Here is a 14,770-nt window from a genome sequence, read left to right on the forward strand (position 1 = left end):
TTTCCTGTCTAAAATGCCAACAAAAACCTCAGAGCATGACCAGAGCTTTGGTCACTGTCCACTCTTGGTGGGGAGGGTGAGATTTAGCCTGAAATGATGAGGGGATGGAGACCCCAGGTACCACTTACCCTGAAATGGTGAGGGTATGGACACCCCAAGGGCCACTTCTGGCAGTGTATGGTCCCAAGAGGCCACAGCAGGACAAATCCAAGCTAAAACCCAAAAGCAACTCCCTTTTCTCCTGCAAAATCAGCTCCAGAGCCATAAATGTGAGATCTGGATTTGCAAAGGAGGTAAAGAGGGAGGAGGCTCAGCAGGATCTGGACAAAATCCCAGCTCTTAGAACTGCCATCCCTCTGTGAGAGCCTGGAAAGATATTCCCAGTACAGCAACAAACACAACATACAGCTCTTCTTTCTTGGCTTCCAACTAAGCTGAGACCTGTTCAAAGAGCAGAGAAGATCCCCACACTCTTAACCTGCTCTTAAAAAACAAACCCCACAAAAACAGTTAATAAAAGAGAAGATCTCTGAAAGTCTGGTGGCTTCTTCCTTGATCCACATCCCAGGAGCAACCCTCAGGTCAGCAAAACTTGTTCAGAACCGAGACAACCCCCCCAAAACCAGGGGCTGGTTTCAACCATGAGCCCCCACCAAGCAGGTCCTGCAGGGGAAGTTCAGAGGGCTCTCCAGTCAATGGGCTTCTTCCCAGCCTTCTTCAGCAGCTCATTTGTCTTTGAGAAGTGCCTACAGCCAAAGAAGCCTCTGTTGACAGAGAGGGGTGAGGGATGGACCGTCTGCAGGACGTGGTGGCGTTTCTGGGAAGCAGGAGAGGAAACCACGTTAGACTTAGCTGCTCAAGAAATGTCTGGACATGGCAATCTGGGGACATGGTTTAATGGCCACAGTGGTCTTAGGTTGATGGCTGGACCTGAGGATCTTAAAAGGCTTTTCCCACCCAAGCCAGGAGTCTGGGATTTGCATCCTTTCAGCCCTATGGGCATGGCTGGCTGCTCTGCCTCACCATGCAGCTGTGGTCTCCTCTCTCCAGCCACAAGCCTGAGGACCCAAAGAACCGGCCCTGAGGACCCAGACTTTTATCCCAGTGAGGAGAGGTGGGTGGACCACATGAATCAGCAGTAGCAGCCTGGCCCTCTTTCAACTGCTGGAATCCCAGCAGCCAGTTTTATGCTTATTCATGATGCGTTTCCTGGAAGAAAAGGCAGTTCTGTCCTCATCCGGACACTTCCCACAGCAGAAGGCTACACTTGGTCCACTTTGGTTGCCTAATTGTGCCAAAGGCTAAGCTGGAACACAACACAAACTTGCCCACAGAGCTCAAGCAGGGAGAAAAGCCCAATCCTGCCTGGGAAGTGCCCTCTAGTGTCCAACCCAACCGGCGAAAAATAGGAGCGAGAGAGAAGAGAGGAGGAGGAGGAGGAGCGACCCATACCCGGTCTATGGAGCTGCCTTTCTTCTGGGCATAGGCTCCCCACAGCATGAAGACCACGCCGTGCAAGTTCTTGTTGAGCCAGGACACCACCACGTCAGTGAACTGCTCCCAGCCTCTCTCCTTGTGGGAGGTGGCCTGGTGAGCTCGCACCGTGAGGACGGCGTTGAGCAGCAGCACTCCTGGCAAACAGAGCAGCAACACGGAGCATGGAACCAGACTCGGGGCTGAGACACTGGAACAGGCTGTCCAGGGAGGTTGGGGATGTCCTAGAGGTGTTTAAGGCCAGGCTGGATGGGGCCTTGAGCAACCTGGGCTAGTGGAAGGTGTCTCTGCCCACAGCAGGGTGGGTAGAAGTAGATGATCTCTAAGGCCCTTTCCAACCCAACCCATGCTATGAATCCTGCTCCCCCTGGGAAAACTGGAGTCCAGCCCTAAGGTTATCAGGCACTCACAACTGATTCTCTCCTTCACAGATGGACTCTTTCCAAGCATGGGTCTGCTTTCTAGATGGGCTTTTGAATGACATACAGGAGGTGCTGGAACACGTCCAGAGAAGGGCCATGAGGAGGAGCAGAGGGCTGGAGCTGCTCTGCTATGAGGACAGGCTGAGGGAGTTGGGACTATTCAGTCTGGAGAAGAGAAGGCTCCAAGGAGACCTAATTGTGGCCTTCCAGTATCTGAAGGGGGCTACAAGAAAGCTGGGGAGGGACTTCTCAGGGTGTCAGGGAGGGACAGAATTGGGGGGGATGGAGCAAAACTAGAAATGGGTAGATTCAGATTGAATGTCAGGAAGAAGTTCTTCCCCATGAGGGTGGTGAGAGACTGGCACAGGATCCCCAGGGAGGTGGTGGAAGCCTCATCCCTGGAGGTGTTTAAGGCCAGGCTGGATGTGGCTGTGAGCAACCTGCTGTAGTGTGAGGTGTCCCTGCCCATGGCAGGGGGGGTGGAACTGGATGATCCTTGAGGTCCCTTCCAACCCTGACAAGTCTATGATTCTATGACATGTTACTGGAGCATCTATTAACCCACCTTGCTTGGCCCAGCCAGTCAGATCACCATGACCAGGGTGGGTGAAGCCCTCGATATCTGTGGACAGCTCTTTGTAGATGTTTTCTAAACTGCAAACAAAAACATCAGAAGATTTGAAATAAACACAATGAAAGGTAAGAGCAAACAACTGTGGCTCCTACCCCAGACAAGGAGAGCATTGATCTTGCTCTTATCTTTTAAGAAACAGGGTAACAAGGACCTACCTTTGTGTTTCTGGTTGGAATCACAGAATCATTCAGGTTGGAAAAGATCTTTGAGATCATCAAATCCAACTGTTAACCTGTGAGGTCATCACCAAACCATGGCCCTCAGCACAACATCTCCATGGCTTTAAAACCCCTCCAGGGATGGGGACTCCACCACTGCCCTGGGCAGCCTGGGCCAGGCCTTGACAACCCTCAAGGGGAAGAAATTGTTCCTTGTGCCCAACCTAAACCTCTCCTGGTGTAACTTGAGGCCACTTCCTCCTGCCCTAAACCATTTGTAAACAAAAGAGGCTTTGCCAGCTGAGTGATGTCATACCTGGGAGGAGGTGGAACAGGCTTCTGAACACTGAAACAGAGCCCATGAGCTTGATTAGGTCCATGATATGGATCTTGTCCCAAAATGACAACCTTTACCTGCAAGCAGACCTCTGTTAGCACTCAGTTTTAATCAGTATTACTCAGAAGAGAGAAAAGACCTCTATCATCATCAAGTCAAACCATCAACCTGAGGCATTAAACCATGGGCCAAATTAGCAATGGGATCACATCAACCACTGTTTTGGTTTGTATTATGGTTCATTACAAATCAATTCAACATAAAAAAACCATCCCTAAACAAAGCAACCAAGAGATGTGTGAGATCCAAAATTCCAGCACTCTGTTACCCTGGAAACGAGATCAAAAGTCCAGGTGAGGTTTAAAAGGAAATTCTGTATCCAGTGAGGGCAATAAAGCAATAAATCCCTGCTTCCTTATCAGAGATGAAAGGGAAGCTGGGGTTTAGGAGTTACTTGAGAGAAACAATGGCTCCCACACCCCACAGGACTGATGCTCACAAGGCTGAATGTCAAATAAACATGTTTGTGCATCCAACCTGATCTAAATGCACCAACAGCTGCAGAGATCTCCCCCAGATATCCTGATCTGAGCTACAAAAGGAGTACTTCTGATCAGTGCTGTGACTTCCCAGCTCAGTCCCTGCTCAGTGAGGCAATTTCTGCAGTTCAGGGCAGGGTTGCACAGCCAGGAGCTGTGTCTAGCAACGAGAAGCTGATGGGGAGAGCAGAAAGGCTCTGGCTGAGACTCACTCCTGGGCACACCAAGGGCACTGTCACATTTCATGTCCCACCTAAGGGGCAGGAAGTCAGAGGTGGCACCTGTGGGGAAGACTGGACAAGACCCTAAACTGACCAACAAGGGATTCCATCTTATGAACAGCATCTTTAGGAGAAAGCTAAGGGATCCCCAGGGTCAAGCCTCCTCTTCAATGGCCAGTGTCCAAGAAGGCCTCTCTCCGTTCTGCCTTCAATCCCAATTCCTGAACCCATGTCCAGAATCCAGCTTCTGAACTTAGCTCCCATCTGCTGCTGACTCCAGCCTGGGCCTTCCCCACCATCAGTGGTGCTGTGACTGCAGCATCTGTCACTCCTCTGTGTCCAGCCCAGCCCTGACCATTGCCAGCCATCCTTCCCCAGCATCTCTACTCACATCTCTGATGTCACACATCTGCGTCCAGGTGAAGACCTGCTCGGGGGGCGGATAAACCGTGTGGCGCATCCTCTCCTCTGCCACAAACTTCATCAGCTGAATCACAGAACAGGGGGGTTGGAAGGGACCTCTGGAGATCATCCAGTCCAACCCCCCTCCTAACACAGATTCACCCAGATCAGGTTTCACAAAAGACTCCACAACCTCTCTGGGCAGCCTGCTCCAGGCCTCCAGCACCCTCACATCAAACGAGTTTCTCTTCCAGTTCAGGTGGAACCTCCTGGGTTCCAGTTTGTGCCCACTGCCCTTTGTACTGTCACTGCGCACCACTGACAAGAGTCAAGCCCCATCCTCTTGCCCCTCACAGGTCCTTCAGCTCTTGCTGAGTGCTGAGCAGATCCCCTCTGGGGCTGCTCTTCTCCAGGCTAAACAGCCCCAGGTTTCTCAGCCTTTCCTCCTCACATAGATGCTTCAGGCCCCACAGCACCTTTACTGCTTCTGCTGGCCTCTTAGGGGGCATGAAGGAGAGTATGGCTAGCAGGCTGAGGGAGGTTGTAGTGCCACTCTGTTCTGTGCCTTTGCCACGTGGGCACACTGCTGGCTCACGGGCAACTGTTTGTTCACCTGCACTCCCAGGTCCTTCTCTGCAAAGCTGCTTTCCAGCAGATCACCCTTTCACCTGTACTGGTGCAGGGGGTTGTTCCTCCCCCGAAGGAAAGTACAAGGTGAGGATTCAGCCCAGAGCCAACCCTCCCTGCTCACCTCTACGAAGTAGGGCTTGGAGAACTCCCCGGCAAGCTGCCTCCGCCAGCTCTCCCCAAAGCCCGGCGGCACGTTCCGTTCGGCCAGACGCTGTCTCGCCGCCTCCTTGTTCCTGCGGATCCGCTCCTGCTGCTCCGAGCTCAGCTGCACGGCGGGGCCTGCCTCATCCCCCGCCACTTTCGCCTTCTTGACAGCGCTGACCTGGAAACGGCGGATGAAAAGGCGGCTGCAAAACGACCAAGGGGCAGCAAGGCCCAGCCGAGGGCGGAGGACGCACGGCCGCAGACCGCACGGCAGCAGGACACCAGTGGCCGCCATACCCCAACCTCGCCCCACCCTCCGGGGGCGGCCGCAACACACGCGGCTATTTCGCGGCAAAACAACCCCAGAACCAGCGCTATTGGCCGCAGCTCATCACAGGTCCCCGCCCACAGGCGATAGCCCTCTCTCTATTGGCCAGCGGCAAAGCGTAAACTGCTCCCTATTGGCTTGACAGAGAATGCGAAGAACCTCTCAGCCCAGCACCCTCTGACGCAGAGGCAAGCTCTCAGCGCCCATTGGGCAACGGCGGAGGAGCGTGGCCTCGACTGGCAGCTCAGCCAGGCGTGGAGAGAGCGCGGGAGTTTGGAAGGGGCCGCTCGGTCTCCATACAAACCCAACGGCCGCCGTCCCCCGACTCCGCCGCCTCCCGCCACCTCTCTCGACCTCACAACTGCGTCCCGCAGCCTGTCCCCACCCCACAGTCTCGACCGCCGGCCGCCCCTCCCCGCTCCCGCAACCAGCTCCCCCGCTCTCTACCTCAGCATCGCCGCCGGGCTGCGGGGAGCGGCTGCGCTTCTTGGCAGGCGCGGCGCTGAAGAAGGAGTGCAGCGTCTTCTGCCCGATCATGGCGGAGGCGGCGGCAGAGCGGGCGAGGGGCGGCAGCAGCAGCGGCTCGTTTTAGCGGGGGATAGGCGGGAGGGAGATTTGGCGCCAAAACCGCGCGCGTGCGCGGGGGCGGCGCCTTACGGATAGGGGGCCGTGGTCTGAGGCCTCTGGGCCGGATCCGCGCATGCGCGGTGGCTTCTTCGCCATCCCCGGGCGACCGCCCGTTCCCGCCCCCGCTCCCCGCTCCGAGCGTCGTGCGCGGCCCCGCCTGCTTCCCGCAGCCTGTTTCTGCCGCTATCAGTGCCTCTGCACCGGTGTTGATGGACAAGTACGTGGTCAAACGTCCCCGCCGGGAGGTGGGGAGCGGTGGCGGTGGGAAAAGGCCGCGTCCCGCGGAGCCGGGGCCCGCCTCGGCGCAGCCCCTCTGGCGGGAGATCCGCGCTGAGGGGCTGGACTGCGATTACCGGCTCCTCTTCGGTAAGGCTGAGGCTGACGAGATTTTCCAGCAGCTGGAAGAGGAGGTGGAGTACTTCGAAGGTAATGGCCCTCGGCAATGCAGCTTGCAGCCCCCAGGCTCGGCCTGCTGAAGGGTTTCCCTGCCCTGGGCTGCCGTGGCCTGGGCAGAGCTGTTGGGAGGTGGAGAGGTCTCTGCAGGCGCCTGGTGGTGCCGAAGCTTGGGCCTGAGAAGTAAAGAACAAACAGAGGGATCATAGAAGCAATAAGGTTGGAAGAGACCTCAGAGATCATCCAGTCCAACCTGTCACCCAACACCTCATGGTAAACCATGGCACCAAGTGCCACGTCCAGTCCCGCCTTGAACACCTCCAGGGCTGCTGACTCCAACAGCTGCACGGTGCAGGGTTAATTCTAGCTGGCTGGAAGTGAGCTTCAAGTGGTGTCATTCCCATTTGAAGAGAAGTGGGGTACTCCAGGAAGGGTGGCACAAGTTTGTTGTGCATGTATCACAGCATGCTGGGGGTTGGAAGAGACCTCTGGAGATCACCCAGTCCAAACCCACTGCTAAAGCAGAGTCACACACAGCAGCTTGCCCAGGATCACAACATTCAGGTGGGTTTGGAAGCTCTCCAGAGAAGGAGATGCCACAACTCCCTCCTTGAGCAGCCTGCTCCAGGGCTCCAGTACCTTCACACCAAAGAAGTTTCTCCTCCTGTTCAGATGGAACCTCCTGGATTCCAGTTTGTGCCCACTGCCCTTTGTCCTGTCATTGCACACCCGTGACAAGAGTCTGGCCCCATCCTCTTGCCCCCCACAGGTCCTTTAGCTCTCACTGAGCATTGATCAGCTCCCCTGTCAGGCTGCTCTTCTCCAGGCTCCACAGTCCCATGTCTCAGCCTTTCCTCCTCACAGAGATGCTCCAAGCCCCTCAGCATCTTTGGAGCCTTCTTTGGACTCATTCCAGTAGTTCCCTGTCTCTTTTGAGCTGGGGAGCTCAGAACTCGACCCGCTTCTCCAGCTGTAGTCTCCCTGGGGCAGAGTAGAAGGGAAGGAGAAACTCTGTCAACCTGCTGGCCATGCTTATCTCCGTGCACACCCCAGGAGAGCCTTGGCCACAAGAGCACATTGCTGGCTCATGGAGTGTATGAGATATGCCCAGTCACATAGCTCACCAGCAGTATGCTGGGGGTGCTCCTATTCAAGGGCAACAGTAAAGCAGTGTCAAGCTTGAGAGTTCAGTGTTTTGTTGGAAGAGCAGCACTTGGAAACACATCATGAGGGAGCTGGAGTTGCTTAGCCTGGAGAAGAGGAGGCTCAGGGGAGATCTTCTTGCTCTCTGCAACTCCCTGAAGGGAGGTTGGAGCCAGGTGGGGGTTGGTCTCTTCTCCCAGGCAAGCAGCACCAGAACAAGAGGACACAGTCTCAAGCTGTGCCAGGGGAGGTTTAGGCCTAATGTTAGGAAGAAGGTCTTCCCAGCAAGAGAGATTGGTCATTGGAATGTGCTGCCCAGAGAGGTGGTGGAGTCCCCATCCCTGGAGGTGTTTAAGGATGAGACTGGATGGGGAGCTTGGTGCCATGGCTTAGTTGGTTAGATGGTGCTGGGTGATAGGTTGGACTTGATGATCTCTGAGGTCTTTTCCAACCTGGTCCTATCCTATCCTATCCTATCCTATCCTATCCTATCCTATCCTATCCTATCCTATTCCTATCCATCCTATCCTATCCTATCCTATTCCTATCCTATCCTATTCCTATCCTATTCTATTCTCACTGAGGATGATGTAGGACCTCCTAGGACCTCCTGGCTCTCTACAACTCTCTGAAAGGAGGTTGGAGTGAGGCAGGGGTCGGTCTCTTCTAGTATTGAAGGATGGGACAAGCGGAAATGGGCTCAGGTTGCACCAGGGGAGGGTTAGGTTAGACACATAGAAGGATTTCTTTGCTGCAAGAGTGGTCAGGCATTGGAGCAGGCTATTCCATTCTAATTCTGTTCTCATTCCATTCCATTCTCCTGTGTTGTCATCCTCCTCGGTGGGAGCCAATTGGGAGGGACTGAGAGCCCTTTACGTAGCTCCTGCGCCCTTTATGTAGCCTTTATGTAGCCCCCGCGCCCTTTAGGTAACCCTTTGCGTAACCTCCGCACTTTGCATAGCGCCTGCGCATTTTACGTAACCCTTTGCGTAGCTCCTGCATAAGCTGCGCACTTTGCGTAGCGGTTGCGCAGCATACGTAGCGCCTGCGCACTTTGCGTAGCGGTTGCGCACTTTACGTAGGCCTTTGCGTAGCTCCTGCACACCCGAGGAGCGCCTTGGCCACAAGAGCACATTGCTGGCTCATGGAGTGTATGAGATATGCCCAGTCACATAACTCACCAGCAGTATGCTGGGGGTGCTCCTATTCAAGGGCAACAGTAAAGCAGTGTCAAGCTTGAGAGTTCAGTGTTTTGTTGGAAGAGCAGCACTTGAAAACACATCATGAGGGAGCTGGAGTTGCTTAGCCTGCAGAAGAGGAGGCTCAGGGGAGACCTTCTTGCTGTCTGCAGCTCCCTGAAGGGAGGTTGGAGCCAGGTGGGGGTTGGTCTCTTCTCCCAGGCAAGCAGCACCAGAACAAGAGGACACAGTCTCAAGCTGTGCCAGGGGAGGTTTAGGCCTAATGTTAGGAAGAAGGTCTTCCCAGCAAGAGAGATTGGTCATTGGAATGTGCTGCCCAGAGAGGTGGTGGAGCCCCCATCCCTGGAGGTGTTTAGGAAGAGACTGGATGGGGAGCTTGGTGCCATGGCTTAGTTGGTTAGATGGTGCTGGGTGATAGGTTGGACTTGATGATCTCTGAGGTCTTTTCCAACCTGGTCCTATCCTATCCTATCCTATCCTATCCTATCCTATCCTATCCTATCCTATCCTATCCTATCCTATCCTATCCTATCCTATCCTATCCTATCCTATCCTATCCTATCCCTATCCTATCCTATCCTATCCTATCCTATTCCTATCCTATCCTATTCCTATCCTATTCTATTCTCACTGAGGATGATGTAGGACCTCCTAGGACCTCCTGGCTCTCTACAACTCTCTGAAAGGAGGTTGGAGTGAGGCAGGGGTCGGTCTCTTCTAGTATTGAAGGATGGGACAAGCGGAAATGGGCTCAGGTTGCACCAGGGGAGGGTTAGGTTAGACACGTAGAAGGATTTCTTTGCTGCAAGAGTGGTCAGGCATTGGAGCAGGCTATTCCATTCTAATTCTGTTCTCATTCCATTCCATTCTGTGTTGTCATCCTCCTCGGTGGGAGCCAATTGGGAGGGACTGAGAGCCCTTTACGTAGCTCCTGCGCCCTTTATGTAGCCTTTATGTAGCCCCCGCGCCCTTTAGGTAACCTTTTGCGTAACCTCCGCACTTTGCATAGCGCCTGCGCATTTTACGTAACCCTTTGCGTAGCTCCTGCATAAGCTGCGCACTTTGCGTAGCGGTTGCGCAGCTTACGTAGGGTTTGCGCACTTTGCGTAGCGCCTGCGCACTTTACGTAGGCCTTTGCGTAGCTCCTGCACACCCCAGGAGAGCCTTGGCCACAAGAGCACATTGCTGGCTCATGGAGTGTATGAGATATGCCCAGTCACATAACTCACCAGCAGTATGCTGGGGGTGCTCCTATTCAAGGGCAACAGTAAAGCAGTGTCAAGCTTGAGAGTTCAGTGTTTTGTTGGAAGAGCAGCACTTGAAAACACATCATGAGGGAGCTGGAGTTGCTTAGCCTGCAGAAGAGGAGGCTCAGGGGAGACCTTCTTGCTCTCTCCAACTCCCTGAAGGGAGGTTGGAGCCAGGTGGGGGTTGGTCTCTTCTCCCAGGCAACGGGCACCAGAACAAGAGGACACAGTCTCAAGCTGTGCCAGGGGAGGTTTAGGCCTAATGTTAGGAAGAAGGTCTTCCCAGCAAGAGAGATTGGTCATTGGAATGTGCTGCCCAGGGAGGTGGTGGAGTCCCCATCCATGGAGGTGTTTAGGAAGAGACTGGATGGGGAGCTTGGTGCCATGGTTTAGTTGGTTAGATGGTGTTGGGTGATAGGTTGGACTTGATGATCTCTGAGGTCTTTTCCAACCTGGTCTGGTCCTATTCTATCCTATCCTATCCCATCCTATCCCATCCTATCCCATCCTATCCCATCCTATCCCATCCTATCCTATCCTATCCCTATTCTATTCTCACTGAGGATGATGTAGGACCTCCTAGGACCTCCTGGCTCTCTACAACTCTCTGAAAGGACACTGAAGTTCGGAGGTCGTCGGGAGGTGGTGTTGAGCCTTCTCATTTCTTCTTTAAACAGGTGACATGACAAAACTGCATGTCTTTGGCAAATGGCACAACATTCCAAGGCAGCAGGTCACTTATGGAGACCCTGAGTTGACCTACACCTACTCAGGCGTTACCTTCTCTCCTAAGCCGTGGATCCCCGTTCTGAAGCGCATCCGAGACCGCCTCGCTCTGGACACAGGACACACTTTTAACTTCGTGCTAATTAACAGGTGTGTCTGCTTCCCAGCTGCACCAAGCAACTTGGTCAAGGCACAGATTGCTTGTGGGAAACTGTTGACAGGTGGTTGAGAGGTTGTTTTCCATGGATTGTGTCATCATGGAATCAGAGAATCAGTAAGGTTGGAAGAGACCTCAGAGATCATCAAGTCCAACCTGTCACCCAACACCTCGTGACTGCTAAACCATGGCACCAAGTGCCACCTCCAGTCCCCTCTTGAACACTTCCAGGGATGGGGACTCCACCACCTCCCTGGGCAGCACATTCCCATGGCCAACAACTCTCTCTGGGAAGAACTTTCTCCTCACCTCCAGCCTAAACTTCCCTTGGTGCAGCTTGAGACTGTGTCCTCTTGTTCTGGTGCTGGTTGCCTGGGAGAAGAGACCAACCCCCACCTGGCTACAACCTCCCTTCAGGGAGTTGGAGAGAGCAAGAAGGTCTCCCCTGAGCCTCCTCTTCTGCAGGCTGAGCAACCCCAGCTCCCTCAGCCTCTCCTCATAGGGCTTATGTTCAAGGCCTCTCCCCAGCCTCGTTGCCCTTCTCTGGACGTGTTCAAGAGTCTCCGTGGGTAGGGCATGGAGCTGGGAGAGCTGGTCTAGAGGAGGACCACAAATGTGATCAGGGGGCTGGAGCACCTCTGCTGTGAGGACAGGCTGGGAGAGTTGGGGTTGTTGAGCTTGGGAGAAGGCTCTGGGGAGACCTTGCAGCAGTCTTCCAGTGTTTTAAGGGGGCTACAGGAGAGCTCCAAAGGCACGGAGTGACAGGACAAGGGTAGTGGCTTCAAACTGGAAGATGCTGGGTTTAGATTAGGAAGAAATTCTTTCCCCATGGCAGGGGATTTGAACTAGATGATCTTTAAGGTCACTTCCAACTCAACCCAATATATGATTCTATGGTCAGGCACTTGAATAGGTTGCCCAGAGAAGCTGTGGAGGCTCCAAGCTTGGAAGTGTTCAAAACCAGGTTGGACAGGGCCTTGAGCAACCTGGTCTAGCAGGAGGTCTCCCTGCCTGTGGGAGGGGGTGCCTGGAGGAGGCTGAGGGGAGACCTTCTTGCTGTCTACATACCTGAAGGGAGGTTGTAGCCAGGAGGGGGTTGGTCTCTTCTCCCAGGCAACCAGCACCAGAACAAGAGGACACAGTCTCAAGCTGTGCCAAGAGACGTTTAGGCTGGAGGTGAGGAGAAAGTTCTTCCCAGAGAGAGTTGTTAGCTCTTGGAATGTGCTGCCCAGGGAGGTGGTGGAGTCCCCATCCCTGGAGGTGTTCAGGAGGGGATTGGAGGTGGCACTCGGTGCCATGGTTTAGTCATGAGGTCTGTGGTGACAGGTTGGACTTGATGAGCTTTGAGGTCTCTTCCAACCTTGGTGATTCTGTGAGGAGGTTTGGAACTAGCTGACAGACTTGAAGCTGCCTTGCAATCCAAAGCATTCTGTGAGTGCATGAATTTCATCTGTGCTCTCTGCAGGTACAAAGATGGTGAGGACCACATCGGTGAGCATCGCGACGACGAGAGGGAACTGGTTCCCCGCAGCCCTATTGCCTCTGTCTCCTTTGGAGCCTGCAGGGACTTTGTTTTCAGGCACTGTGATGCCAGAGGGAAGAAGGCAACACGCCACATCCAACCCATCAAGCTGCAGCTAGCCCATGGCAGCCTGCTGCTGATGAAGTACCCCACCAACGTGTACTGGTACCACAGCCTGCCCACCCGCAAGGGAGTGCTCGCCCCCAGGATCAACCTCACCTTCCGGAACGTGAGGGCTCTAGCCAAGAAGTGAAACGTTCCCCAGTCAGGCACCAGGGCTTTTCTGACTGAAGACAGAAACTTTCTTCCCTGACAGCTGTCACTGTATGCTTCAAACACTCTCTCTGATGATCTAAGGTACTGGATGCACAATGTAAGCCAGGAGTGGAGATGCTTGGCGACATGCTAAGAGAGGCTGTGACTGCTGAGCTGCAGTGCCCAGCATACTTTGTTCTCCATGGACAGACAATTTGGAGTTGCTGCTTCAAACCCTCTGCCCCTGCCCACAAGTGCTGTATGAGTGAAGAGCTCCTGCATGAATGCTGCTTATGCAGAGATTGGGAAGTGCTGCTCCTAGCACGTGTACCTGTCTCTGTTTCAGGCCATGTAGGACATGTACATGTCTGTGTTTCAGGCCATTACCACACATCAACAGCTACCTTTTCTCCCAGGTTTGGTTTTGTTTTGTTTTGATTGCTACTGTACAGTTACAAAAATACCCTGAAGTGAAAACACAACCTCAGAGAGCAGTGCAGTGCTTTGACTAGAGTATCACACATTGTTTAAACAAAGCACAACAGAACACAAGAATTAAACACAAAGATGTCATCTTGGAGGGCAAATCTCAGGGGTTTTAGCTTTGCTTTAACACCTTCTCCACCCTGGAAGCTTGTGAGGCACAAGTACCAGTGTTTGCTAAGCCTCAGATGCCTGCACAGAGCCCAGTGCTGTCAGAAGGTGCAGGATGGGTGGCAAACATCTGCAGAGCTTGATGCTCACACGAGCTGGGAGTATCTAGCACAGCTCAGGAGCTGGATCAAGGTACTGCTTCTTGTTCTCTTCTTCACACCCAGGGCTAAGCCAAGACCATCTCCTGCCTGGCAGGGAAAGCTAGAACAAGTGCTGACTAGCCAGCCCTCATCTTTCTAGCCCTTGAGGAAGCTTTCAGAGCAAACCTGCAGCTGAGTGAAACTGAGCAGTTTGTCAGTGTTCTCCTCCTCAGACTGGCTCTGTTGGAAAGCAGCTGTATGCAGAAGGAAAACATACTGAACACAGAAGCTTGCAGTGAAATGTGGCTTTGTGGCCCTGTCACAGGCTGATAGATTTCAGACTTAGACCCTTCTTGTGTGCATGTTCTGACCCCACCTCCAGCAGGACTGCTTCCCAAAGTGGCCTTTCAGTTGAACTTCCCCCCCCCCCAAAAAAAAAATCAGTTAAAAACTCTGAAGAGGCCCTGCTGAGAACAGGTAATGAAGAATACACACTGCTGGCAGTGGAAATGCTTGGAACTTCTGAGGTACAGATGCTAGGAAATAGATGCTTTGCATGATGCTTTTTTTCCTTCAGTAGCACCCAGCATTGCTTCACTGAGCTCCTTCTGCACACCCCTGCTGCCTTTCTGCAGCTCAGTTAAGTCTTAGTTCAGTGGCCAGGGCAGCTTTGGCATTTTCCATCCTTCTGGGCTGTATTTTCCTTGTTGGGTTGGTTGGTTTTTTTCTTCAATGGGTTCAAAGTAAAAGGTTAAAACCAAGCCTAGCCCAGAGAGGGAGGCTTCTCAGGAACATGCACATCAGTGGCTTCATAACTGTTCTGTCCTGTGAGCATGACCTGGAGCAGGAATTGTGATCCCTGCTCTGCAATGGTAAGTTGTCTAAAAGTTTTTGCATCCACATCTATTACCACTCCAATTCTGGCTGGCTTGGAGCCCTCCCATTAAGGGTTTCCCTATGCCTAGGAGCTCAGGGCAGCAAGATCTATGAGGTACAAAAACTGCCCTAAAGAGGTCTGGAAACTTGAAAGTGTGGAAACTTCAGTCTTGCACTGACTGAAAGCTTGTCTGAGCAATGAATCTTTCTCTCCTCCAAGCTTACAAGGACAGAAAAGAGGTTAAAAATAGCCTACAGACTTTACTGTTGGTAACTTAAAGCAGTCAGGAGGGGAATTTTTGCTGCTTTTTCCCTCTCTCTGCATTGCTTGGGTTGGTGGGGGGTTTTTTTTTGACACATCAACCAATCCAGAGCAGCAAAAGGTACACCTTGCTTTTATTTACATGGCAGTCTCTGTACCTAATGCAGGGGCACCAACCCTTCTGGGCTGCTCTACAACTTCACAAGACAACTCAGTGCCCTCCAGTCCTGATTCCTTTGTGTGCATTTGAACCTACCAAGGAGGCTTGGCTTGCTAACACAGCTCACAGTCACAAGTGGTCCAAGCTCTGAAGCTCAGCT

The 14,770-nt window shown here is 53.3% G+C and overlaps 2 protein-coding genes across 2 annotated transcripts; one reads left to right on the forward strand and one right to left on the reverse strand.

Annotated features, from left to right (window-relative positions):
- Positions 1 to 505: 505 nt before the first annotated feature.
- On the reverse strand, positions 506 to 5,276 carry UNG (uracil DNA glycosylase). Its single transcript, XM_009909707.2, has 6 exons — positions 4,959 to 5,276; positions 4,197 to 4,292; positions 3,025 to 3,122; positions 2,482 to 2,570; positions 1,453 to 1,631; positions 506 to 817 (listed from the first exon to the last, which is right to left on the reverse strand). The coding sequence occupies exons 1-6, from the start codon at positions 5,274 to 5,276 to the stop codon at positions 677 to 679; spliced, it is 921 nt and encodes a 306-aa protein (XP_009908009.2). The 3' UTR covers positions 506 to 676.
- An 869-nt stretch (positions 5,277 to 6,145) lies between these two features.
- ALKBH2 (alkB homolog 2, alpha-ketoglutarate dependent dioxygenase) lies at positions 6,146 to 12,873 on the forward strand. Its single transcript, XM_009909706.2, has 3 exons — positions 6,146 to 6,362; positions 10,596 to 10,794; positions 12,267 to 12,873. Exons 1-3 carry the CDS (start codon positions 6,146 to 6,148, stop codon positions 12,574 to 12,576), a joined length of 726 nt encoding a protein of 241 aa, XP_009908008.2. The 3' UTR covers positions 12,577 to 12,873.
- The last annotated feature ends 1,897 nt before the right edge of the window (positions 12,874 to 14,770 follow it).

Source organism: Dryobates pubescens, chromosome 25 (assembly GCF_014839835.1).
Source record: "Dryobates pubescens isolate bDryPub1 chromosome 25, bDryPub1.pri, whole genome shotgun sequence".
Taxonomy (NCBI): domain Eukaryota; kingdom Metazoa; phylum Chordata; class Aves; order Piciformes; family Picidae; genus Dryobates; species Dryobates pubescens.